At 45.9% G+C, this 24,898-nt stretch overlaps 1 protein-coding gene and 1 long non-coding RNA gene across 2 annotated transcripts in view; one reads left to right on the forward strand and one right to left on the reverse strand.

The window, feature by feature from the left end:
* The window catches only part of CCNJL (cyclin J like), a 55,385-nt gene that overhangs the window by 24,530 nt on the left and 5,957 nt on the right, over window positions 1–24,898 (reverse strand). The window contains exon 3 of the mRNA XM_041749091.1: window positions 3,636–3,849. Within this exon, the coding sequence (XP_041605025.1) occupies window positions 3,636–3,849 (214 nt within the window). The remainder of the gene's footprint in view (window positions 1–3,635; window positions 3,850–24,898) is intronic.
* Window positions 7,602–8,954, forward strand: LOC121487406. Its single transcript, XR_005986837.1, has 3 exons — window positions 7,602–7,638; window positions 7,887–8,035; window positions 8,337–8,954. It is a non-coding gene; the product is annotated as an uncharacterized LOC121487406 (long non-coding RNA).

Raw genomic sequence — 24,898 nt, forward strand, 5'->3', positions numbered from 1 at the left:
AGAGGGAGAAGCAGGCTCCATGCAGGGAGCCCAACATGGGACTCGATCCCTGGCCTCCAGGATCATGCCCTGAGCTGAAGGCAGCGCTAAACCACTGAGCCACCTGGGCTGCACTGAAGAGCCAATTCTAATCAGCAATTCCACTGTCAGGTTTATACCTAAGAGAACTGGAAACAGGTGTCCAAACAAAGCTGGTGGTGAATGTTCATAGCACCACTGATCATAATAGCCAAATGGCAGAAACAACCCAAATGTCCATCAAAAGACAAAGGCTAAACAAATTGTGGTATATCCATACAACAGGACGTCATTCGGCCTTGACAAGGAATGGAGTACTCACGTGTGCTACAACTTGGATAAGCTTTGAAAATGTTAAGTAAAAGAAGCCAGACACAAAAGCTCACTATTATGTGACTCTTTCATATGAAATATCCAGAATAGGCAAATCCATATAGATTAGTGGTTGCCAGGGCTGGGAGTGGGAAGGAATGGGAAGTGGCCACTTAATGGATACAAGGGTACCTTTAAGGTGATGAAAATGTTCTGGAACTAGAGAGGGGATGGTTGTACACCAGTGTGAATGTACTACATGCCCTGAAACTGTACGCTTTACATTGGTTACAATGGTAAATTTCATGTTGTGATAGGAATTTTACTGCAATTAAAAATAAACAAAACTCTGAGCTGTGTGACCCTCGGCAAGTTACTCAGCCTCTTTGACTCTACAGGATGGGCAGATGACAGCTCAAGCACATAAGCTGGTTGAGAGGATTCCACATGACATGAGTGTTAAGTGCCTGGCACAGGGCTGGGTGCACGGAGAGGGACCAGTAAGTAACAAAACTATTGCTGCAGGGATGACAGGCATGGCACACTGTCAAAGCCAACTCACCTGGGAGTTGTAAGGTCTCCATCCTGCCAAATTATCCTTTTAATTAAGCAACTACTACAACTGCAAAAAGACAGAGGGGGAGGGAAGCTGTAGAAGATGGAGCAGAGGGTAGAGAGAGTGGCTCTCCTATTCTTACAGTATATTTATATCTTGACTATATTTAGAGTAGGATGCCATCCTGTGTAGGAAATGCAGACAGTTAACTCAGTCATTGGAAGACCAAGGGGTGGCTTTGCCACTTGTCCACCACGGAACAACCTATAAGTTCTTGCTTTACCCCCCGTTTCCATTGGCCTATACACAGACCCCTTGACTGACCCTTATTTTGAAGGGGCAGAGGGGCTGTACATAGGTACAAGGTTGCATCTGTGCAAAGGCCTTTATCTGGAGGAAGCTCTAAAGCCTGAAGACCTGACAGGTGGGGGCAAGAACTGTAGCTCTTCTTATTGAGGAATTATTTGGTACTGAATTAGCAGAACTCAAAGCTTTCTGAAGCAAGGTGACCCCCCCTTGTGGCTTACAGTCAGCTTGGGGAGAGGGGAAGGAGCATTCAATAGGATTTCAGGCTGTCATGGAAACTTTTCTTTCCTGAGGCCTCTGAGCATATGGCAGGTGTCCTGAAAAATCCGTTCCTGCCGCCCCAGGCTGGCTGCTGCCCTCAGACATGTGGGTGAGGGCGTCTGCCGCCCCGTCTGCAAGGCCCCCTTCCCTCTGCCATGGCGGCAGCTGCACAAAGGCGTCTCCAGTGTGCGCCTCACGTCCCGGCTCCCCAGACAGATGCTGGGGGACAGCCTCCATGGCCCCATGGAAATCTAAGTCCCCTGCCCCCATGGGGCTTTGATGCAGCCCATAGATCACAGACAGCAGCAGGCCAAAGGCCACGGTGCAGACTTCTCCTGGGCCGCCTGAAACGCGATGCCCATTCTGCCCTCGGCTGAAGCTGATGGGGATGTCTTGTGAGCCTAAGACGGAAGAGAGCTGCGTGTTGATTTGGGACTTTGAAGTACTAGGCAGGCTGGATTCCCGCCCAGCAAGACTGCTTTCTCTGTAGAACACAGGAAATCCAGCTGGCCCAATGTAGAGCAAATGACAAACTGGGCGGCTGTAAACTCTAAGCAGTGAAAGGGATTACACATCACAGCAGGTGGATGGTGCCACGGTGGAAAACAATACAGAATGTTTAAAACTCAAAAGCCATGCTCCTAGAACTAGGTGATCGTGCCCATAGGGGTTCATGGCAGCGTGCCAAGAGCAGACAAAGCCATAGGAGAAAGTGGGTACCATCTCCTCGCAGCACCTGTGAGACTCAAGGACTGGGGAGGAGCCAATATAATAAAACAGGACAGCAACTTACTGTGGAGGGGAATATCAAATCTGGCTGAATTTTAAGGAGAAAGAAAGAGGAAAGGAAATGTCATGACTACAGCTAGCCACTTTGGGGCATACTGCCCCTCTGCATCAAGGTGCCTTGGAGAAGTGCGGGGCCCTAGCTTCATTCATTCCTTTATTCCACCAATATTTTTTCTGAGGTCTTATTATGTACTAGGTTCCCTACTTTCCCTGAAACTCACTGTTTAGTAGGGGAGATGGATGGTTTTTTTTTTTTTAAGATTTTATTTATTTATTCATGAGCGACACAGGGAGAGAGAGAGAGAGAGGCAGAGACACAGGCAGAGGGAGAAGCAGGCTCCATGCAGGAAGCCCGACGTGGGACTCGATGCCAGGTCTCCAGGATCACACCCCAGGCTGCAGGCGGTGCTAAACCACTGCGCCACTGGGGCTGCCCCGGAGATGGATGTTAATTAAAATACAGGATGCCATGGAAATGTGTTATCAGGGAGACCTCACCTGCCTAGGGCAATGGGGAAAGGCTTTCTCAGGGATGCAGGGCCTAAGTGACATTTAACTAGGACCAGACAGGTGTGGTGGGGTGGGGTAGGGAAGTTCTCCAGGCAGAAGAGACAGTGCATGCAAAGTTCTGTGACAGCAGGGGGCTTGGCTAGAGATGCACCAGGTCAGAGAGACAAGACCTTGACAGCTGATCCCTACCCTCAGACTGCTGGTAAACCAGGGGGCAGATACTAAGTGGCAGGATGGTAGGATGACAGGACAGAACCGTGTTTTAAGCACATCCCCTGAGCAGCCTAGTCATGTGGTAGTCTCTACCAAGGCAGGTAGACGGACTGTCAAAGGTATGTTGTGTGTTTTGTGAGGCCTCGCTGGAAGATGCAAACCCTAGGAGGCCAGTGTCCAGGCCTGGTGACAACACAGTGGGCCCTGCTTGGCCCCAATCAAGCAGTCACATTTCCAAATACCCCGAAGAACAGAGATTCCCCTTCTAGCACGTTCAGAGGCCTCATGTAAGGAAGCAGGTAACACGGACCAAAAGAGCACAGGTTCTGGCTCTCGCAGTTCTGGGTTCAAATTTTACCTGCTATCTACTAAGCTAGATAACCCAAGGCAAGCTTCTTAATCTCTCTGTGCCTCGGTAAAACGGGGGTACCATCAAGTGTCCATCTTCTAGGGGTCACGGTGTGGATTCATTAAGACCAAGTGGCTAAAATCCTCATCACTTAGCCTGGTACATAACCAATGCTAAAGAAAATGTTGATTATTACCACTATAGTTCGCACTCAGCAAAGGATGGACACAGAAGACGTGCAAAGACCTCAGAAATGTAAAATGACTCGGGAGCACCGAGGCTCCAAGGAGGGGGGCGGCAGGAAGCAGTGAGTGCACATACTTGCGAGCAGGAGGCAGGAGACCGCCACGGCGTACAGCTGCTTGGAGGTGGTGATGTTATAGCGGTCGAGGAAATGGTCCAGCAGGTAGACGGCCAGGTGCCGGGCTGCGGGGCACAGCTGGCAGTGGCTGCTCAGCAGGGTCAAGATGTCGACAAAGAACCGGCGGCTCTTCAAGAGTGGGGAGTGGGCTCGGAAGGCGGGCAGCTTCAGCTCCTGGAGGACAGGCAGGACAGAAGGAGGGGGTCAGGGCTGCCCCTCGAGAGCCTCAGATGCCCCAGGAAAGCAAGACACAGGGGGGCCTATCTGCTGGCTGGTTAAAGGGCAGAGATTCCCTCCACACCCTGTTTGTTTTCCTTCCAGTCCCAGGATGGTAGTCCCGCGCCCCCATTCCAGAAACTCCCGGACCATCTCCCATCTGCCCTCAATGAGCACAGGTTTATGAAGTGTCAAGGATAGGATGGCAGAGGCAGGTGAAGGAGGTAACAGGTGCCAACAACGCCAGTCATTCCCTGGGGAAAAGATTAGCATGCACAGGAGCACAGGACTGGAGGTCAGAGACCAGCGTCCAAATTCTGGTTGTACTATCAACCAAGTTGTGCCAGCCTGGTCACCTGCCTTGACTTTTGTCACTTCCTCAACGGTTGAGGATTAAATGAAAGATGAATGTAAACACCAGCACACAGGCACCTCTCAGGGTCCCCGGCTTAATTTTCTCTGTAGGTGAGACTGTGAGAGATGATTTTTAAAAAATATTTAAGGTACAAAAAGCTGTTAAAATAATAGTACAAAGAATTCCTAAAATAACCTTCATCCAGATTCCTTGGTTTTCATTTTACCTTTCCGCTCTCTGCTTACATGTACACTTTTTTCCTAAAAGTAAATTCCAAACATACTTCTCCACCAGGAAGCAACTTTCACTTTGTAATTTGTGTACTGCCACGTTATCCCAATTTATTTCTCTAACACAAGAAAAGCCAACAAGAGAAATATCAAACCAACCAAGATTTTTATGAACGGAAAGATTTATAGATTAGATATATCTAATCTATTTGCAATTGAACCAAAGTAGGCCCAACATGGTTTATTTAGGAAATGCCATAGCTACATTCGGTCAAGTACAGAAACTAAAGAGATGCAAAATCGAGGAAAAACTGGAAACAAAGACCTGGCAGAAAAATAACTGTGGGAGCTCCCTCATGGTAGGTTCACTGGGGGTGAGAGTAAAACAAACTGGAGTCCCTTGTCTGTACAATGCTACTTTCACAGCCCTGGGCTCTACTTAGGTAGCAACAGTTCTGGGACAAGTGATATCTGTTCATTCATTCATTCAAGAGATATCAATTCATTTAACTCAGTAAGTATCGAGTACCTTCTGTATATCAGACATTATTCCAGGCACTGAGGATATAATCTAGTATAAGACAGACACAGACCTAGATGTAAGATTAAGACTATAAGACTCTTAGAAGAAAACAAAAACAAATCTTTATGGCTTAGGCAATGGTTTTGATATGACACAAAAGTCGAAGCAACAAAAAAAAATCTAAATTGGACTTCAAAACTTATTTAAAAAAAATTTTTTTTAATTTTTATTTATTTATGATAGTCACAGAGAGAGAGAGAGAGAGAGAGAGCAAGGCAGAGACACAGGCAGAGGGAGAAGCAGGCTCCATGCAGGGAGCCCGATGTGGGACTCAATCCTGGATCCAGGGATCAGGTCCTGAGCTGAAGGCAGACACCCAACCCCTGAGCCACCCAGTTGTCCCAAAGGACTTCAAAACTTAAAACCTTCATGCTTCAAAAGACTTCAAGAGAGTGAAAAGACAACCCACAGAATGAGAGAAAATGTTCGGAAATCATGTATCAATAAGAGGCGGTATCCAGAATATATAAAGAACTCTTACAACTCAACAATAAAAAGACAACCCAATTTAAAAATGGGCAGAGGACTGACTAGATATTTCTGCAAAGATGACACAGAAATGGCCAATAAGCACATGAAAAGATGTGCAACACTCAATCACTAGGAAATGCAAATCAAAACCACCATGAGATACCACCTCACATCCATTACAATGACCATTATAAAAACAAAATCAGAAAATAAACAAGTGTTGGTGAGGATGTGAACAAATTCCACAATATGTCCACACAAAACATGTATAGGAATGTTTCTGGCAGCATTATCCCTCACAGGACAGAGACACTGAAGAGACCCCAAGAGAGACTACTTTTTTGTTGTCTCTATCCTTCCTAGGACCTACACTCCTGCCCTACAGACGCATTATGGTACAGATAACATTTGTCCTCCTTGTAAAGATCGAGGAGTTAATGATCTCTTTGGAATCTTTGAGCCCAACAGATAACATCTAAGGAGTGATGGGGCAGGGTCATCATGAACATTTTTCAAGACCAATGACTCACCAAGACCCCTGGCCTCAGGGCATAATGACTTATGGACACCTAAACACCCCTCTTTGTTCCTGGATGCCTGAGAAGACACTGCACCAGACCACCATCGTCAATAAAAACCCCAGGCCCCAAGCAAAGAGGAGACTCACTCTTCTTTCCTTTCTGAGCCTCCCAGATGCTCTGTCTGTATCTGCTCTGTCTTCAACAAACTGCTCTCACTTCCTCTTGGCTCACATTTAATTTCTATCCTGTGAGAAGCCAAGGACCCTCTTGGCTGGCCCTGCAGGACCCCCTCTGGGTCCTCGGACCCAGCTAGTCTGCATCAATAACAGCCTCCAAACGGAAACAACCCAAACGTGCATCAGGGAATCAATGGATAAACAAAATGTAGCATATCCATACAACACAATATTATTTGGCCATAAAAAAGAAAGGACATGAACATGATCCTTGCAAACATGCTATGTGAAGAAAAGCCAGTCATAAAAGTCCACATATTGTGATCCTATTTATATGAAATGTCTGGTATAGGCAAATCCACACAAACAGAAAATAACGTTAGTGGTTGCTGGGAGCTAGGGCTGGGTGGAGGTTAATGGGGGGTGACTGCTAATGGATACGGGGTTTCTCTTTGGGATCATGAAAATATTCTGAAATTAGATAGTGTTAATGGTTGCACAACTCTGAATGCACTAAAGGCAACTGAACTGTATCCTTTAAAAGAGTGATTTTATGGCATATGAATTATATCTCAATAAAGCTGTTGTAAAAACAGTAAGATGGACACATCACCCATTCTCACAGAGTTTATGGCCCAGTAAGAGAGCTAGAAATCAAATAATAAGGCAATTACACAAGTCCAAACTGTGATCAACACTACAAAGGAAGGCTGCATGCAGTGAAAGCACCGCATCTTAGAGGGAGTGAGAGTGAGGCCTTCTCTGGGGAAGTGAAGGCTGACCTGAGATTTCCTGCTGGGATCTCTTCTCTTCTGGCTTATTCCCCTGTGGAGGCCAGGATGGCTCTCTTGGTAACCCTAGAGCTTTGCTCATGGAAGGTACTCCATGGTGAATAAATTACTGCCTCTCCCTTTTGTTTACACAGAAAGAAACTGAGTTTGAAAAAGTCTCAAGACCCCAGGCTTTACTTAAGTGCAACTGATCTGAGACCACAAGACTTTCTCAACCCTTCATTTTAAGTAACCTCTACACCCAATATGGGGCTTGAACTCACAGCCTGGACATCATGAGTCACAAGATGCAACAACTGAGCCAGCCAGTCTCCCCTGATTTTTTGTTGTTGTTTAAATCATGGAGAAGATCTTTTATCGTCAGTTTAACTTCTTTAAAGAAGAGCCTTGACTTCTCGGTGTATTATTTATCTCCAGTGTTTGATGAATTTATGTGGTCAACATAGGATCTCAAAGTCCTTATGGGCAGGGTTTGGGTCTGATTGGCTCCTTACCATTTTGTCAGCACCTTAGGGTGACTAGGGAACATTGTCAGGTGCCCAATAACTAGTTGTGGAAGAAATGACAACAGGGATGGGGAGGACGGGGATGGAAAGAGGGACTGTATCCTGGTCCTGGTAGTGAGTAGCGGCCCCACTGGTCTAGAGGAGTGGTCAGTGGGAACATCAAGGAGAGATGTGGGACACCTGGGTGGCCCGTGGCTCAGTGGTTGAGTATCTGCCTTTGGCTCAGATTGTGATCCCTGGGTCCTGGGATAGAGTTCTGCATCAGGCTCCCTGCAGGGAGCCTGCTTCTCCCTCTGTTTCTGCCTCTCTCTCTGTCTCTCATGAATAAATAAATAAAATCTTTTTTTTTTTTTTTTTTAAAGGAGAGATGTATCCAGGCAAGATTTGGAAGGATGTCTAGGAATTGACCTGTTGAAGATGCAGGAAGGAAAGAAGCTCAGCAGTAAAGACAGCACTTGCAAAGTTACCCAGGTGTTCCCCCCAGGGAATCTGGAGCACTCTACAGAGACAGGTAGGGTGTCCCTGGACAGGGCAGGTGGGGGTGGTGGGCACAGTCCTATCTGTGTGTCCTGCTAAGATATCTAGCCTGCCCTAAGGGCAACAGAGAGAGCCACTGAAGGGCTTAGAGCAGGGCATCAACAAAGGCAGGGTGCTTATACATGAAGACCTCTCAGCTGGGCTCCTCTAATACTATGGCCAGACAGCTGGTAGCTGCGGCCAGTGGGGGGCTATAGCTCCAAAAGCAGCTTCCCTTTCCACCCTCCAGCAGCCCCCACAAGCTTGCAGGCTACTGGGGTATTTCTTCTTGACAGAGGGCTCAGAGGCTGTTGACAAGAAGCAATCACAATCACAGATCCTTGGTGTTCCGAGGCAGCAGCTGCCGGAAATCAGACAACTAACCTTTGTCCCAGGCTGCCTGGCCCTCATCAGGGCAGTTCAAAGTCCCAAAACACAACAAGGAAGATATGCAAAGTCCTAACTTCCCTCTCTGCTCAACTCAGCCAAACTTAATGCTTCTGGACATTTCTCTTGGGTTAATTGGGAGAAGAGTGCTCAAAGCAACACACTGTAGTTCTTCCCTCTGTATACTTCTCTGGGAAAAGGAACCACTGGCTTGAGCCGATTCTCAAAGGAAGAATTCGTGCATAAAAGAAATAAAAAAGTTATGGACCTTTGGAACGGGCAACAATACATGTCAAGGAGGAGTAAGCAGATAGGGCTTCCCAGAAGAGGCTGGCGTCAAAAGTGGCCAGGATTCTGAAAGCTAGAATGGCTGTTAATCCCCGTTTCTCCATCCCCATTTCTGCTCATTGCTCAGATACTGGTTTCAATATCATTTCCTAAGAGAGGTTTTCTCTGACCCCTCATCATTTCACATCAGGTCCCCCTGGTTCTCATAGCAAGCTGTTCCTCATGGCCAAATATTTACTTATTTATGTGTGTCTTCGTATTGACTCTTGCTCCTGAGGGTGGAGGCCGTGTCCGTTTTGCCTGCACCATTTACCCCATGCCCAGTGTGTGCCCGGCACAGGGGCAGGTGCTCAAGAACTATGTGTGCGGGTGAAAAAAGAACGAGTAGTCAGGAAAAGGCAGGAGGAACCTTAAATTACTATGTGCAAGAAGCCAATCTGAAAAGGCTACATATTATATGATTCCAACTCTAGGACATTCTGAAAAAGGCAAAACAATGGAGAGGGTAAAAAGAGTGGTGGTTGCCGGGGGGTTGGGTGGGTGAGGGACAGAAGACTTTCAGGGCAATGAAAGTTCTCTGTATAATATTACAATGGTGGATACGTGTCATTATACATTTGTCAAAACCCACAGAATGTACAGCAAGACTGAACCCTAATGCAGACCTTGAAGTGACAATGATGTGTCACTGAGGTTCATCGATTGTAACCAATGTACCACTGTGGTGTGGTGGGGCACGTGGATATGAGGGAGGCTGTGCAAATGTGGGAGCGGGTGGTATATGGATATATATGGTGGTACATTATATATCTCTGTACCTTCTGCTCAATGTTGCTGTGAACCAAGGGGTGCCTGAGTGGCTCAGTTAGCTAAGCGTCTGCCTTTGGCTCAGGTCACGATCCTGGGTCCTGGGATCAAGCCCCATATGGGTGGCAGGAGGGTCCCTGCTCAGTGGGGAGCCTGCTTCTCCTTCTCCCTCTGCTGCTCCCCCTGCTTGTACACTCTTGCTCTGTCAAATAAGCAAAATTTAAAAAAAAAGATACTGCTGTGAACCTCACACTACTCTAAAACAGTCACAAAAAAAAAAAAAAAAAAAAGAATGAATGCAGTAATATACCTCCCTGTACCAAATACACTCCTCTCTCCACATACTGGGGAGCGGCTTGGCACAGACTTACGTTAGGCAGCTCCGGGACGGAATCTGAACTCCACTATTTATTAACCTTGGCCATGTGAATTCTGAACCTCGGTGCCCTCATCTGAAAATTGGGGGTCACGCTGCCACAACTGTAAAGTACTTGGCACTTAATAGCAATCAGCAAGCTTTAGTGGCCTCTTCCTCAAGCTAGGCAATCAAACTTGAGATAAACTGAGCTTATCTGCTTCTGTCAAAAGCTCTTTGGACTCTTAAAGGAACACGCTTTGTTGGGTGGACTGAAGCTTTCTACCCGAGGGTTTACAGCTGGGCCCGAGGGCTTCTGCAGGAAAGGAAACCTACCCATCCCAGGTCTTCAGAGAACCCCCAAGTCAAATGGAATGAGGGGCTCCCGGCCTCAGCTTCTGGTGCTGAGAAGGGTGATTCCTTGGCAAATGAACAACAACGTGGACCGCCAGCACGCCTACCGTGTCTAGTTTGAGAGCCGGCTGAATCCTTCTGTAACCCAATTAGGGGGGGAAAGGCCTTCATTATAAAGGCTTTGCTCTAAAGATCCGCATTCCTCCCCAAACACTTTTGACCTAAGTCGGCTTAAAGTCCTAGGCAGCCAGCAGCAGCCGGGGTGAACGAAGCCACCCCTCCTATCCAGGGGCCTGGATTCCAGAAACAAAAGAGCAGCCTGCGAGGGGCGGCCTATAAAGCCCTCCCGGATTAGGCAGGCACTTGGCAGGCGCTCAGCAGCCAGTGTGGGCGGGAAGGGGCAGGAACCGGGCCAGGCAGTGACCTTCCTCTCAGCAGGGCAGGGGCAACATCAGAAAGGGAGGGGGGCACCGATGACTAGAGGCAGCGGCACAGGCAGAGGCTTCCAGAAACTCTCTCTCCCAAGCCACTGGCCCTTTATCACCTGGACCTGACGGGAGAAAACGGCTCCTCTGCTACATCTGGACAGGAGCCGTCCAGGGACACGCGGACAGGTGGCCACGATGGAGTTCAGCTGTGGGGGTGGAATCTGCCCTACAGAAAACTGTTTATGTTATCAAAGTAGTTCATTTTGGTTTTTAAAAAGAGTAATAGTAAAAAAAAAAAAACAAAACAAAACAAAAACGGTAACAATAGAGAAGAAAAAATTGTTATATATACAACAAAATGTTAACAGCGGTATCTTGGAGGGCTCAGATCTTGTGTGATTTTTTCCATGCTTTCGACGTTGTGGATTTTTTAAAAAACACTCAAAGTAAACAAACTCAAAGAACAGATTGGGAGTTGTCAGAGGTGTCAGAGGTGTCTGAGGTGGGAGATGGGCGAAATGAGTGAAGACAGTCAAAAGGTACAAACTTACAAGTATAAAGTAAATGAATGCTGGGGGGTAATGTACAGTGTGGTGACTATACTTAGGAATACTGTATTGTAGTACATTTGAAAGTTGCTAAGAGTTGATCTTAAAAGTTCTCATCACAAGAAAAAAAATGTAACTGCGAAGTGAAAATGCTAATAACTACACTTGTGGTGATCATTTCCCAATGTATAAAAAAATTCAATCCTTATGTTGTACACCTGCAACTAATACAATGTTACGTCAATTAAAAAATAGATTGTTTCAGGGATGAAAACTAGAGCATGGGGAAATACAGTCACTATACTGTAATAACATTGCATGGTGACATATGGTAACTATACTTATGGTGAGCATAGCTTAAAGTATAGAATTGTCTAATGACCATGTTAGACACCTGAAACTAATATAACATTGCATGTCAATTATTTTTTAATAAAAACAAATTAGGGTGCCTGGATGGCTCAGTCAGTTAAGCGTCTGCCTTCGGTTCAGGTCATGATCCCAGGGTCCTGGGATTGAGCCCCACGTCAAGGCCCATGTCAGGCTCCCTACTTAACAGGCAGTCTGTTTCTCCCTCTCCCTCTGCTCTTCCCCTTGCTTGTGCTCTCTCGCACATGCTCTCTCTCAAATAAATAAAATCTTAAAAAAAAAGTAAATAACGTTAAAAAGAAAAGACTGAAACTTAAAAAAACATTCAATGTGCAACTGATATGAATTTTTAATTACTGTGTTTCCAGTCTGAAAAGAAAAGCAGGGAGGGCCTGGATACTTACCATATTAAGGCCCAGCTCACAATGTATCCCCAAGGATGCCTGGGCAACCCCACATCATCACCATGAGAAAAATCACTGTTTCTAAGAACATGCCCCATGCGAGCTCCGTGCTAAATCTCCCACCTTGTCCTTACAAGATGCAAGGTCTCACTCAGGTTCAACTCGGAAGTAGTGTTCTTTCTCTTTTCTTTTTCTTTGCTTTTTACTAGTCATAAATTATATATTCACTGACAAATTTTTGAACGTAGAAAAAAATAACAAATATCACTACTGATCTCTCATGCACAGAGAGGTCTTATTCGGCTGTTTTTCTCTGTGCAAACTTCCACAAAGTGGGATCATAATCTACAAGTGGATCATAATCCACTTCCCCTTTCAGATGGCATGGAAACCATGAATAGCAGCTGAGCCTTTCATCCTAGTAAGGTTGTGTTGTGACTCCACCAGACCTCCATTCTGGACATTTGGGCCATTTCTCTTCCTTGCAGGGTCTGTTCTGGAACTCCTCAGACAGGCCTTCCCTGACCTCCCTCCATGCCACAGCAGCCCACATGTTCCCACACTGCACAGTGGCTGTCAAGTAAACGGTCTACCTGCTTATTAACTGTCCTCCTCCTTCCACCTGCAGAAAGTGATCTCTGTGAGAGAAGGAGTCACTTTTCTCTCCAGGTCTTGGCTGTACCCCCAGCATGTGGCACACAGAAAGGGTTAATGAATACCTACCGAATGAGTGAATGAATATATGAATACACGAATGGAGTGTTCTTCGTGATGAATACAGGTGTGACCCCAGCCAACACCTGCTGGAGGAATGCTTTCTTTGCCTGTGGCCATCCCAGCCCCACCCCTGACACCCTTGTCCAGTCCTGTATCTTTCCTGAGGGGACTAATGAGGAGTGCGTCTGGGGGACTGCCCTGAGTGGGAAACTCCGCTGTGATGAGGGACACTTCTATGACTAGAGGCACCATTCTGGGGGAAAGGAAGGTGGTACACGTCCAGAAAGGCTTTAGAAACCACTCTGCTTGCTGACCAAGAGCTCTGTCTGGGGGTTCCAAAGCTGAAAGAGGATTATCTGAGAAGGACAGTGCTCCGAGAAAGTCCAAGGACAAGTGAATCACAAGGCCTGCAAAGCCCAAGCTGGGACGCACGCAGAGGCAGCGGGCTGCCTGGACAGGCTTCGGAAGACTGCAGGCCGGTGTCTCCCCTCCCCCACAGAGGCAGTGACCTTGCCAGAGGCAGCAAACACTCTCCACCTGTGTTGGGCTCAGATATGCCCTGGAGAACCAGTGAGGCCAGGCTGAAGTGCAGTTCAACAGGCCCCAGCCCATGGCCAGGACAGCTGGGCAAGGACCCTGGCCTGTCACTGCTGTAGGACAGACAGACGGGGGAGAAAATTCAGCCTGTGCTCTTCACACACAGGTTCTGCCGGCATTTTGAGGCTAACCTCAGAGGAGTCTGGAGGTCACGTGCACTGTAAAAGTTCAGCCAGTCACCCCTGTTTTCTACTATTAAGGGAGGAAGGGAAGTCTTCATTTTAACCCCTGGTGTCCTGCACTGTGTTGTTCTCTAACTGCCTTATGGGTTCTACTTCTCATTGTTAACCTACTCTTCCTTCAGATCTAGCTGAGAAGTCACTTCTGAAAAGTGTTTCCTGGTCATGCCCCTGTCAGATACTCTCCAAGCATCTAGAACTTTGCTCCATCCGTCCAGGCATCCATCTGTTCACTTTTAGTGTCTTTTTTCACTCCTCAACTGTAAACAATCAGGAAGAAAGGGATGGGTTCATTTTGCTCAACTCTGTGACCCCACTACTTGACACAAAAGAGACACTTTATAATTACCAAAATGTTCCAATTTGGACAAGGGCAAATACTTGAAATGAAAAGGTAAGTAAAAATGATTTGTTCCTGATCTTAGATTGAAACGATCATAGCGTACAATTCCAAATACTCATGGAGACCACAGGGGAGGTATAAAAGCCTGGGGATGCTGAATTCTACGGGTGACAGAAAGCTCTGTCCTTGCCTTGGGGTGGTGGCATGTGCCTCAGTCTACCCAATAGCAATAGAGAGTGAACAGAGAGGAAGCAGGTAGTGTTTTACAGGGGACTGGGAACTTCAAAGTGATAAATTATGCACTCTATACTCAGACATTTCAGAGGCAATGTTTCCCAGTGTGTGTTCTGTGACATCCCAGACCCAAGGTTTGCTCGAAGAGATCTTCGAGCCATACTATATACTGCATACTACTTTGTTCCTTCCTAAAAGGAATCATTTATCAGCTCACTGGAAGCCCTGAAACATGTTCAGGAAAAAACATAGTTTTAGGAAACTCAAGGTTAAATCTGTTTAACCACAGATCACCATCACCACCATCACTTTTGGTGGTGGGGGCCGGGGGGAAGTGCAGAGTAACATCTCAGAGAGCACATTCTGGGAGAGGTACTTTAGGGTGCTGGCAGCTGGGCACTGGTATTCTGGGAACATTAAACCCCAATGTGTCTTCTGCAAGGTGAAACTCCAGTGAAAATCCCTGGCTCAACTCCTAGTATGATGTGAAGCAAAAGGTTTACTGAAAAGCTCATGGAGAAAAAAAAACAAAAAACAAAACAACAACAACAAAAAAAACACTGCTTCCACCTGCAGAATTGCCCTGGTAAGAATTTCCACACAGCCATGGTATTAGGAGCCTAGGAGTGGCACAAGAGGGTACAGATGCCAGCTCACCCAGGCAGCCAGGAGCTGAGTGCCCTACCTTGTGGGGTCTAGGGACTGGGCTCCAAATTAAATCCTCCTCACGACTGCCCTACCTCATACATATATATTTTTTTTTCCAGGAAAAAAAATATAGAATTCCTAAATACATATATATGTAATATATATGTAAATATATACGTATATATTTAACAATTTTGGCAACTCCCAACCCTCTGCAAACACTTGGAAACCATCTATTACATTGGGTAGACTGAGGCACATGCCACACCCCAAGGCAAGGACAGAGCTTTCTCTTTTCCCTAGAATTCAGCATCCCCAGGCTTATATACCTCCTCTCTGGTCTTCCTGCATATCTAGAATCACCCATTGTGATGAACAACTCTATACAACCTCCCATTTTATATGCATGTGTTATATACATAATTTTAAATACATATGTATCTCATTTGCCAGGTACTGTGTCCCATGCATTGTCCTCTCATCCTCCAACAGGCCCACAAGGTGGAGATTATCTATGTCCCAGTATTCCAGACAAGGACAGCTCAGAGAGGCTATGCAATGTGCTTATGGTCACCTCACCCCGTGATGGATGGATCTGAATCTGGCCTTTCTGACTCCATGCTTCTAATGCTGTTCTGTAGCTTCCATGGGATAGTTTAGGTTTGTGTTTTCCTTCCAAAGTAATGTTATATTTAACTGATTATAAAATATCTGATTACTATAGAAATTATAGAAAACACATATATGAGTACAAAGAAAATTAAATTCAGCAGCAATCCCACCACTGAGAGGTAAATGTGAGCTGCTACACAGGTGGGTAGATGCCCCTCCAGTCTCGTTTCTCCACACACACATGCCCCCAGTTCTCTCTCTCATCGTCTGATTACCCTCCTGACAACTGTAACTCCTTCTGGGCTCTCCAGCCCAGCACTCACTCTGTTGAGGTGGACACAGTCAGTGGGACCACCACCGGTACTGGTTGGCACCCAGAGAACCGAAGCCATGCTGCACCTAAGTGGCAAATCTTGGACTTACACATCAGAGGAACTGGCTGGGCATGGGCTGTGACACTGCACCAAGTGTGACAACCACTTCATGAATGGCCCAAGGTGCAAAGCAGGGCTGAGCTGCTCCCCCACACCAGCCACTGAAGGAAAACCACACCGGTCTCCTCTGTGCTTCCCGCCATGCTCAGGGCTGCCAACTGCTGCCTCCCTAGGGAGGCTGGGCCTCCAGGCACTGGGCCAGCTAGTTGGGAAACAGCTTGAAGGATCGTGTCTGCCTGAGAACAAAGAGTAGCAAGACATGAAGAAACACCATGTGTAACCAAGGTGACCAACAGGAAGTGGAGACTTGCAAATTAAAAGGGAGAAAGAAAGGGGAGGGGTGTAGGTTGGTTCTTCAGAGGCCTCAGGAGTACACACCACTGACCTGAGAGGCCCTGTGAGGCTCGAAGATCACCCTCCTTCCCCTCTCTGCCCCAATTGCTTCATAAAGCCCTAGGAGGTATTTTCGGTAAACAACCAACATCTCAGCGAGAATACTATTTCAACACTCAGGAGAGGGTGTCTTGCGGCACGGGGAGCCAACAATGCCGGTGACATCCCCTCCTGTTGACCCGTAAGCTTGTAGTTTATTTCTAGAGGACAGAAAGGTCACCTCAAGCCACCATATCTCTCACTGGCCCCTTGAACTCAGGAAAGGGCCAGCTCTGGACACATTCATCCTCATTCTCAAGAGCCACTGCCCTCCAGGGCATACTCTGTGACAGGCCCGGCCACAGCTGCTGGGCATCCAACTGTGGTCAAAGACATGTGTGCCTACCTCTCCGTGGTCCCTCCCTACCCTCCTGCCCCCTGAGACCTCCCAACGCCCCCACAGACAACAGTCACAGGCTTTTAAAAAACTGTCCCCAAGCTCATTTCAGCACTTCCTGATGTGACCACATCCCTCACACCTGGGCACCCTGACCCTACCACGCAGCCTGATACAGGTCAATAGGGGAACCACTCCCACTACCCCTGAGTCTCTCCAGCTGGGACTCCATTTCCCCTGAGGATTTACAGGCCAGGGTTTCTGCAACTGTACTTAGCTGATCATGGGCACTGGAATCTTCTGAGAATTCACAGAAAAATCGAGGCTTCCTCCTGTGCTGATTTGGATAATGTCTCCCCAAAATCCGTATCTACTCAGAACCTCAGAATGTGACTCTTTTTTTTTTTTTTTTTTGAAATTGGGTCTTTACAGATATGATCAAGGTACAGTGAGGTTGTACTGGATTAGGGTGGGCCCTGAACCAATGACTGGCATCTTCATGGGAACAGAAAACAGAAACACGACAGACATAGAGAAAAGACAAGGTAGAGATGGACACAGGAAGAAGACCAGGTGAAAGTGAGACAGAGAATGGTCTAAGGCAGCTACAAGCCAAGAAGCGCCAAGGAAGAAGCAAGGTGGGATCCTCCCCTAAGAATCTCTGGAAAGAGCACAGCCCTGCAGACACCTTGATTTTGAACTTCTAGCCTCCAGAACAGCAAGAATATAAAATTCTGTTTTAAGCCACCCAATTGGAGGCAGCCCTAGCTGTCTTCTACATTCCCCAGATGCAGACTTATTGTATCAGACTTCCTGGGGATGCAGCTGGGCGCCCATCTGTGTCTTCCATGTGCTTCATTTGAGCCTGATGCCTGACTATATGCTCCATGAAGGCAGAGACTTTGTTTTGTTCACACTTCTATTCCAAGCAGCTGGCAGTGCTTGCCATGTGGTCAGCTTTTAAAAAAATATGTTAGGGGCACCAAGGTGGCTCAGTTGGTTAGGCGTATCTACCTTCAGCTAAGGTCATGATCCCAGGATCCTGGGATTGAGCCCTGCATTGGGCTCCCTGCCGCTCCCCCTTCTTGTGCTTGCTCTCTCTCTCTGTCAAATAAATAAATAAAATCTTTAATACACACACACACATATGTTGAATGCAAGAATGAATGTGCATCAATGTTCAAGAATTACCAGTGTCTAGGTCGGGACAACTAACTTGTCCTTTTTTTAGAGCAACATTAATAATCAATGACATAATATACATCATGCATTTAACATCATCTGGCCTCTTACAGGCACCCAATAAACATCAAATCCCTTAACTTAGTGGGAGTCTTTAAAGAGAACACAGAAACCAGCACATGCTAGGAGGAGTTTTCTAAGAACCATGTTCACCATGAAAAAAGCCAATCGTGCTCAGCAATAGAAATTTACTTTATTCCAACTAGGAAAAAACCTGAAGCCCTTCCCTCCTTTGTTATCTGGTCCTTTGACTCTATTTCCTAAACTCTCAAGTCTCCCCACTTCCCACTCTCGTTCAGATGCCATTTCTTTGGATCACCACCAACACTGAAGACAGGTTGCCAAGGTCATTTCCAGTGATCCAGCACTCCCTCCCCCTAGTACTCCCTATGCTCACAGGATACAGGTACACATTTGGGAGCCCCACATCCCCAGAGCCAATGCTCCTGGGTCTGTCTCCCTCCCCTCCCCCACTCACTGGTCAGCCCTTCGCAGCTCACCACGTGGCTATCACAGTGTGGCCATCACAGCATAGCCATCACAGCGTGGCCGTCACACGATGCCCTGGACCCCGGGAGATAACTTCCTCCACACTTCTCTCTGCCTAGCAAGCTTCTGCTTATCCTTTGAACCCAGCCCAAACCACACCTCCTCTTTGAAGCTTTTCACACATCTCTAGGCAACAAGGTGTCACCATCTGTACAGTGGTTAACAATGTGAGTTTTGGTGCCAGGCTGCTGGACTTCACATCCTGGCTCTGCCACCTTCTTAGCTGTATGGCCTTAGGTAAGTCATTTAACTATCTAAACTTGAGGATATCTCCATCTGTAAAATGGGGATAAGTACAGTACATACTAGAGGGGGCTGCCTGAGGACTACAATCATGGAAGGGAATGTTTGTCAAGCAAGCACCCATTAATGTACAGTAATGTGGACTCCTGTTACTACTGCTGAGGGTCCCCAGGGCATGGTTGAGTCCACACTGCTCACAGTGCCCCCCCAAAGTCTACAGGTTATACTTGGGGCTCAGTAAGTGGTGGATAAAGAGGCTGTCTGCCAATGAGGCCACTGGAGATGGTCCAAGGAAATGAGCCAGAATTTTGCCTTGCCCAGACTCAAGGTTTAGAAAGGCTGTCTGTGGCCACTAGGCTTCCTCCTTTCTCCCCAGAATGCTAAAATCCCTTCCTTCCCAAACAGGCCTCCAGGGAAGTTCCTGACACCTGAGGAGATGTCTCTAGGGGTCTGACAAAAATTAGCCCCTGAAACCACTTCACGGCCAATCTCGAAAGTAACCATGCAAAATAAACCCTGAAGTGTTGAGGGATAATGGGGTATTACACCTGCAAATTGGTTCCAGGGAAAAAAAATGAATAAAGATGGAAGAAGAGAGCAATAACGCAAATGCATTAAAATGTTCACAACGGGCAGCCTGGGTGGCTCCTGGAGACCCTCGAGTCCCAGGTCGGGCTCCCTGCATGGAGCCTCTGCTTCTCCCTCTGCCCGTGTCTATTTATTCTCATGAATAAATAAATAAAAATCTTAAAAAAATAAAATGTTCACAATTGTGTACCATGCTGGCAACTCTTCTGTAAGTCTGATATTATTTCAAAACAGAAAGTGAGCAAAAGGAGAGACTATCAAGAGAGATCAACTGCGAGCCAACAGCTTTGTATCACTCACTCCTGCCTTCTCACGTCACTCAGGGGAAGTGTGTTTCACCATCACCAACTACAAGGCTGGCTGCAACTCTTCTGCTTGTCCTAAGTAAGACTCTGGACAGCAGATCACAGGGCTTTAAAGCCCCACCTCTCCCACTGAATAGGGAAACCCTGGCCAAGCATTTAAGCTCCCAGCAGCAGGATGGAGTTACTGGGAGCCACGCGCCCTACCCCATAAGCCCATGGCCCACCCTATAAGCCCGTTTCAACAGCCAAGTTCAGGAAGGCAATGTGTGGGCTGTGGGGCACAGACTCCAGATAAGGTGTCCATGATGTGCAGTAGCCATCCTGCTTGGAACTGAAGAGGCACAGCCCCATGAGGGGGAAGCCAGTTCTAAATCAAATAATCCCTTTAATAAGTTTTTAATTACAAATTGTGCCGAGTGCTGAAGGAATAATATGGGGCGGGTCTGAGAACATAACAACGGTCCCAGGCCTGACCTTGTCTGGAAGTAAGGGAAGGCTTCTCTGAGGAAATGATGTTTGCACAGTCAGCTCAACAATAAGTAGGTTAGAGCATATTAAAATCCCACAAGAGTAGGGAAGTATAGAAAACAAATTGTTGACAGCTAACTCAAGGCAAATAATACCATGAGGAAGTAACAGGCCAAATCAAGGGTAGGGAACATTTATCAGAACAAATGACCTGGCTTCTCCAAAAAAAATCAATGTTATGGGTAAAAAAATGTAAGGGAATGGTGAGGGGGCAGGAACACTACCAGAGAATAAAACACTTAAAAGTAACTTTTTAAAAAGTTACACGGGCAGACACGGGCATTTTTTTAAAAAAAATGTCTGTCTGTCTGTATGTATGTATATATTTATTTATTTATTTAGGGGGGCGCAGAGGGAGAGAGAATCCCAAGCAGACTCACCACTGAGTGTGGAGCCCAATGCATGGCTTGATCCCACAATCCTGTGATCATGACTTGAGCCAAACTCAAGAGTCAGACGTTCAACCGACTGAGCCACCCAGGTGCCCCAAGAATAATTTTTAAAGAAATGTAGTATGTGGACCTTATCTGGATAATGTTTTTGAATAAACCAATGATAAAAGCCATTTTTGAGACAAGTGGAGAAGCTATATATGGACTGGACAAAAATAGATATTAATGAATTATTAATTTTGTGAGATGTGATAATGGCATAGTTGTTATATTAAAAAAGATCTGTTAGCAGATATTTATAGGTAAAATGACACGCTGTCTGGGAAATAGAGGAAATAAGTACTATGCTTGGTGGAAGATACATAGGGATTCGTTTTACTATTTTTGTGTATCTTTAAAAATTTCTACATAAAAAGTTAAAAAGACAGAGAGATGCTCCAGAGTCAGACATGCACGTAGTTGTCTGGGTCTTTCACAATGACCAGAAAAATCAATAGCCATTATGTGCAAAGCTGTCTTTCACAGCATTAGATCTAATAGGTCCAACATATTTTAGTGTATTAGATGAACCACAACAAAACCAATTCCCTTCTGATGGGCATTTAGGTTCTTTCCAACTTTTCCTTACAGTTATTGAATCTAGTTCCTGATTCTTCTAATGACCCTCCCTCCCATTCTCGTAACCCCCAGCCCCCTACCCAAGTCACTGGATGGTCATTTCTGGACTAAGTAGCTCATGGTACCAGTGAGGATGTCTCCATCACAAAGAATGCCTAGGCTCTGGTACCACCTGCTCCTGTGACCTCCAAGGGAGCCGATGTCTCAGGACAATCAAATGTAGCTTCAAGAAGGATTCAGTTTCTTTTTTTTTTTTTTAAAGATTTTATTTATTTGAGAGAGAGAGCACATGTGAGAGAGAGAGCATGAACAGGAGAAGCAGAGGGAGGAGACTCTCCACTGAGCCAAGAGCCTGACATGGGGCTTGATCCCAGGACTCTGGGATCATGACCTGAGCCAAAGGCAGCCACCCAGCCACCCAGGTGCCCCAAGGATTCAGTTTCTAAGTATGTGCCACTTGAGGGTAGGGAGCAGCCCAAGCTGAGGGGGCTAAGAGAGAGCATTGGGAGTTTTCTGATCAGAGTGGAAGATTACCCCCACAGCCCTCACCCAGCCTGACATGCATCCCAGGCTAGATCCCTGCTGCAGATGGGGCTCCCCAGGTCCTGCAAGATACTGAGAGTTCCCTTCTCATACCCCTACAGCCTCCAGTGCTGTTCCCACTCTGGGTTCTGAATCCTTTCAAACACAGCCAGGAGATGCCATTTTGACCTATCTAAAGGCCAGCAATATCTAGGTCTAGCAAAGCTGCTGGGAAGCAGGCACTCTCCCACACCATTAGTGGAAGTACAAGCAGATGCAACCTTTCAGGAATTTATTAACTGGTGATATGCAAAGTTCTTCTGAAATTGTTGTGAACAACAATTTCATTTTAGGAATTTATTCCCACAACCAAACTCACAGACAGACTAGAGTCACTACCACGGTGCAATTTATAATCAAACGGTACACTAGAAAGCCTCAGAGGACAAGAGAGAAATGGATGAAAGAGTTGTGTTATATACATAAGCAAATGGACTACTACTCAGCAGGAAAAAGAACTCCTAATAGATACAACAACATGGACAAATTTCAAACACATTATGCGAAGTATAAAAGGGCAGACAGAAAAAGAGTACATATGGGTAACTCTACTTATATGAAACTCCAGAAAAGACAAATACAGTCCACAAATAACAGATCCTTGCCTGAGGTTGGGAGCAGGATGGAGCACAGGGGAGCTTTCTAGGTTGATGGCAATGTCCTGTAACTTTTTTTAAGATCTTTTTTCAAGTTTATTTATTCAAGCAATCTCTGTACCCAAAGTGAGGCTTGAACTCATGATCCAGAAAAATCAAGAGTCACTTGCTCTACCAACTGAGCCAACCAGGTACTATGGCAATGTTTCATATCTTGAATATGGTGGTAGTTACATGAGTGCATACATTTATCAAAACTCACTGTGCACTGTAAACTGTATGCACACTTAAGATCTTTACATCATACAATTTTAAAAAATGACCTACTTAAATATCCAACAAGGAGATGAGCCAATCAAATCCTGGTATGTCCACACAATAAAACATGATACATGATATTGTAGAAAAATAGTAAATGATATGACTATAAAAGCTATAGATAGCTTTTTTAAACTATATAAAAATACTACAATAGTATGTACTTTTTTTCTTTTTTTTTTGTACTTTTCTTCTTAACTATACTATAGTATAGTACTTTTTTTATAGTACAATAGTATATACTTTTTTTCTTAACTATACTATAACTATACTTTTTTTCTTAACTATAATATACATACTACAATAGCATTTTGTAAGATAAAAACATATATATTTAGGTAAAAAATGACCAAGAAGGAATATTCCACCCATTTGTTCAGTAAAAATTTGAGTATCTACTATATACCTTTATAATTAACAATGAGCAGAAAAGACAAAAAAAAAAATTCCTTCTGGTCATGGAGATTCTGATCACTGGCCTCACAGGAAATATTTAAATTCCTAAACATATTTAAAAAATCAAATGGTACAAGAAAGTGTAAATTATACTACACTTGTGTTAGAACACACATACACATGTGCTTGTTTATGCATAGAATAACTGGAAGGATTCACGAGAAGCTGAAATCAGTGGTATCTTTTAGGATGGGAAGCTAGGGGTATGGAACAGGGTGGAAGGAAACCTATTCACCATCTACCTTTTTATATAGCTTATTTTTTAATCATGTTGTCATATGACTCATTCTAAATAAGCACAAAAGCTTGTTTCTCATTTTTTTTGCTCATGTCCAATAACCAATAATGCAGAAGTGTGTGCATGATATACTGTGAAATGAGCAGAGTGTTTTGAGACAAGATATTTTCCATTTTTACTAAAAAAAACCCAAAACCCAAAAACCAAAATAAAAATGTATCATGATGGCATGCGACAAAGGAACAGAAGAACCTAACCCAAAATATCAACAGAGATTACTTCCAAGTGCTGGGACTGTAGGAGGAATTTTACTTTCTTCTGTTTGCTTGTATTTATTTTTGCAGTCTCCTAAACAAATAAGCAAAAAACCCCAAAAACAAAATACAACCCCACCCTACTTTGTGTGTATGTGTATGTTTAATAACTTAAAAAAAAAAAAACGAGAAGAGAGAAAACAGCAGACCCACAGTGTCACCTCTTTCTGCCAGGTGCCCAGATACACCAGAGAATCGTTGGCTGCACTCCCTTTCCCCAAGGGGCTGTGTGGTTTAGGAAGACAAAGAACAAGTCAAGGGCAAAGGCACAGGGCCAGCTCAAAGCCTTAAATGTCCTCCCCTCACTCAGCAGAGGCTTCCCCAGCCAACAGGGGTGCCCGCCAACCCTCCACCCCACCCCCAAATCCAGAGGCCCCAAAGGCTGCCCAAGGATGCCCATACCCATGCATTCCCCCCTGGGACACCTGAGAGACAGGTGCAGCAGGGATCTCACTCCCTTGAGGTGCAGATGAAAGGAAGGCTCCAAGATAATTTGCTTCTTCCACTGGTAAGATGCACGGAGACCAAGTCTCAACTGGGTGCTGTGGGCACACTGAGCGCTTCTGTCATCTAAGACCAGGGTGGCTCCGGAGAAAGCAGGAGTTCTGATTCAGTTTTGTCCCCAGCTCCCTTCAGAAAACAGGTGGGGGTGCTGGTGTCACAGAGCCTCAGAGCTGAGGCCTCTATGAAGGACGTCTCACCAAGCTCCCCCTCCCACCCCATTTCCCAACCCACCTTCCATCCTCACTATACAACCATACAACCCCGGGAGGGGGGGGGGGTGCAGCCCAGATCAGGCTTGCAAACAAGCCTGTGGGAAACCCTGCTGAGACAAAAAAGCCTCACTTTCCCCAGCAGCATCAGGTCTTCCTTGAAGACCACAACCAGAAAGCAGCCCTGTTGACAGGTAAGGGCATGTCAAAACCAGCAACTGGGGTCTGAAAGGCTTAAAGGACACATTTCTGGAACTAAGCCGGGCAGACATATCCCATCACTAGTGTCTAGAGCATTTTCTTTTTCTTTCCTTCCCTCCTTCCTTCTTTTCTCTCCCTCCTTCCTTCCTTCCTCCCTCCCTCATTCTTTCCTTCCTTTCTCTCTTGGTAAAGATTTTATTTACTAGAGAGAGAGAGAGAGAGAGAGAGAGGACACAAATGAGCTAGAGCAGGAGGGGAAGGGGTAGAGGGAAAAGCAGACTGCCTGCTGAGTACAGAGCCCCAGAGCCCAACACAGGGCTCGATCCCAGGACCCTAGGATCACGACCTGAGCTCAACGCAGACACTTAATTTACTGAGCCACACAGGTGCCCCTAGAGCATTTTCTTATTGGCAGATCCAGTTTTGTCTGCATGATTTGGGAACAACTGTCTCCTGGGTATGCAGAAACCCAAAAGGAGGGGAAGGGAACAGAAAACCAATT

This window comes from Vulpes lagopus, chromosome 3, assembly GCF_018345385.1.
Source record: "Vulpes lagopus strain Blue_001 chromosome 3, ASM1834538v1, whole genome shotgun sequence".
Taxonomy (NCBI): domain Eukaryota; kingdom Metazoa; phylum Chordata; class Mammalia; order Carnivora; family Canidae; genus Vulpes; species Vulpes lagopus.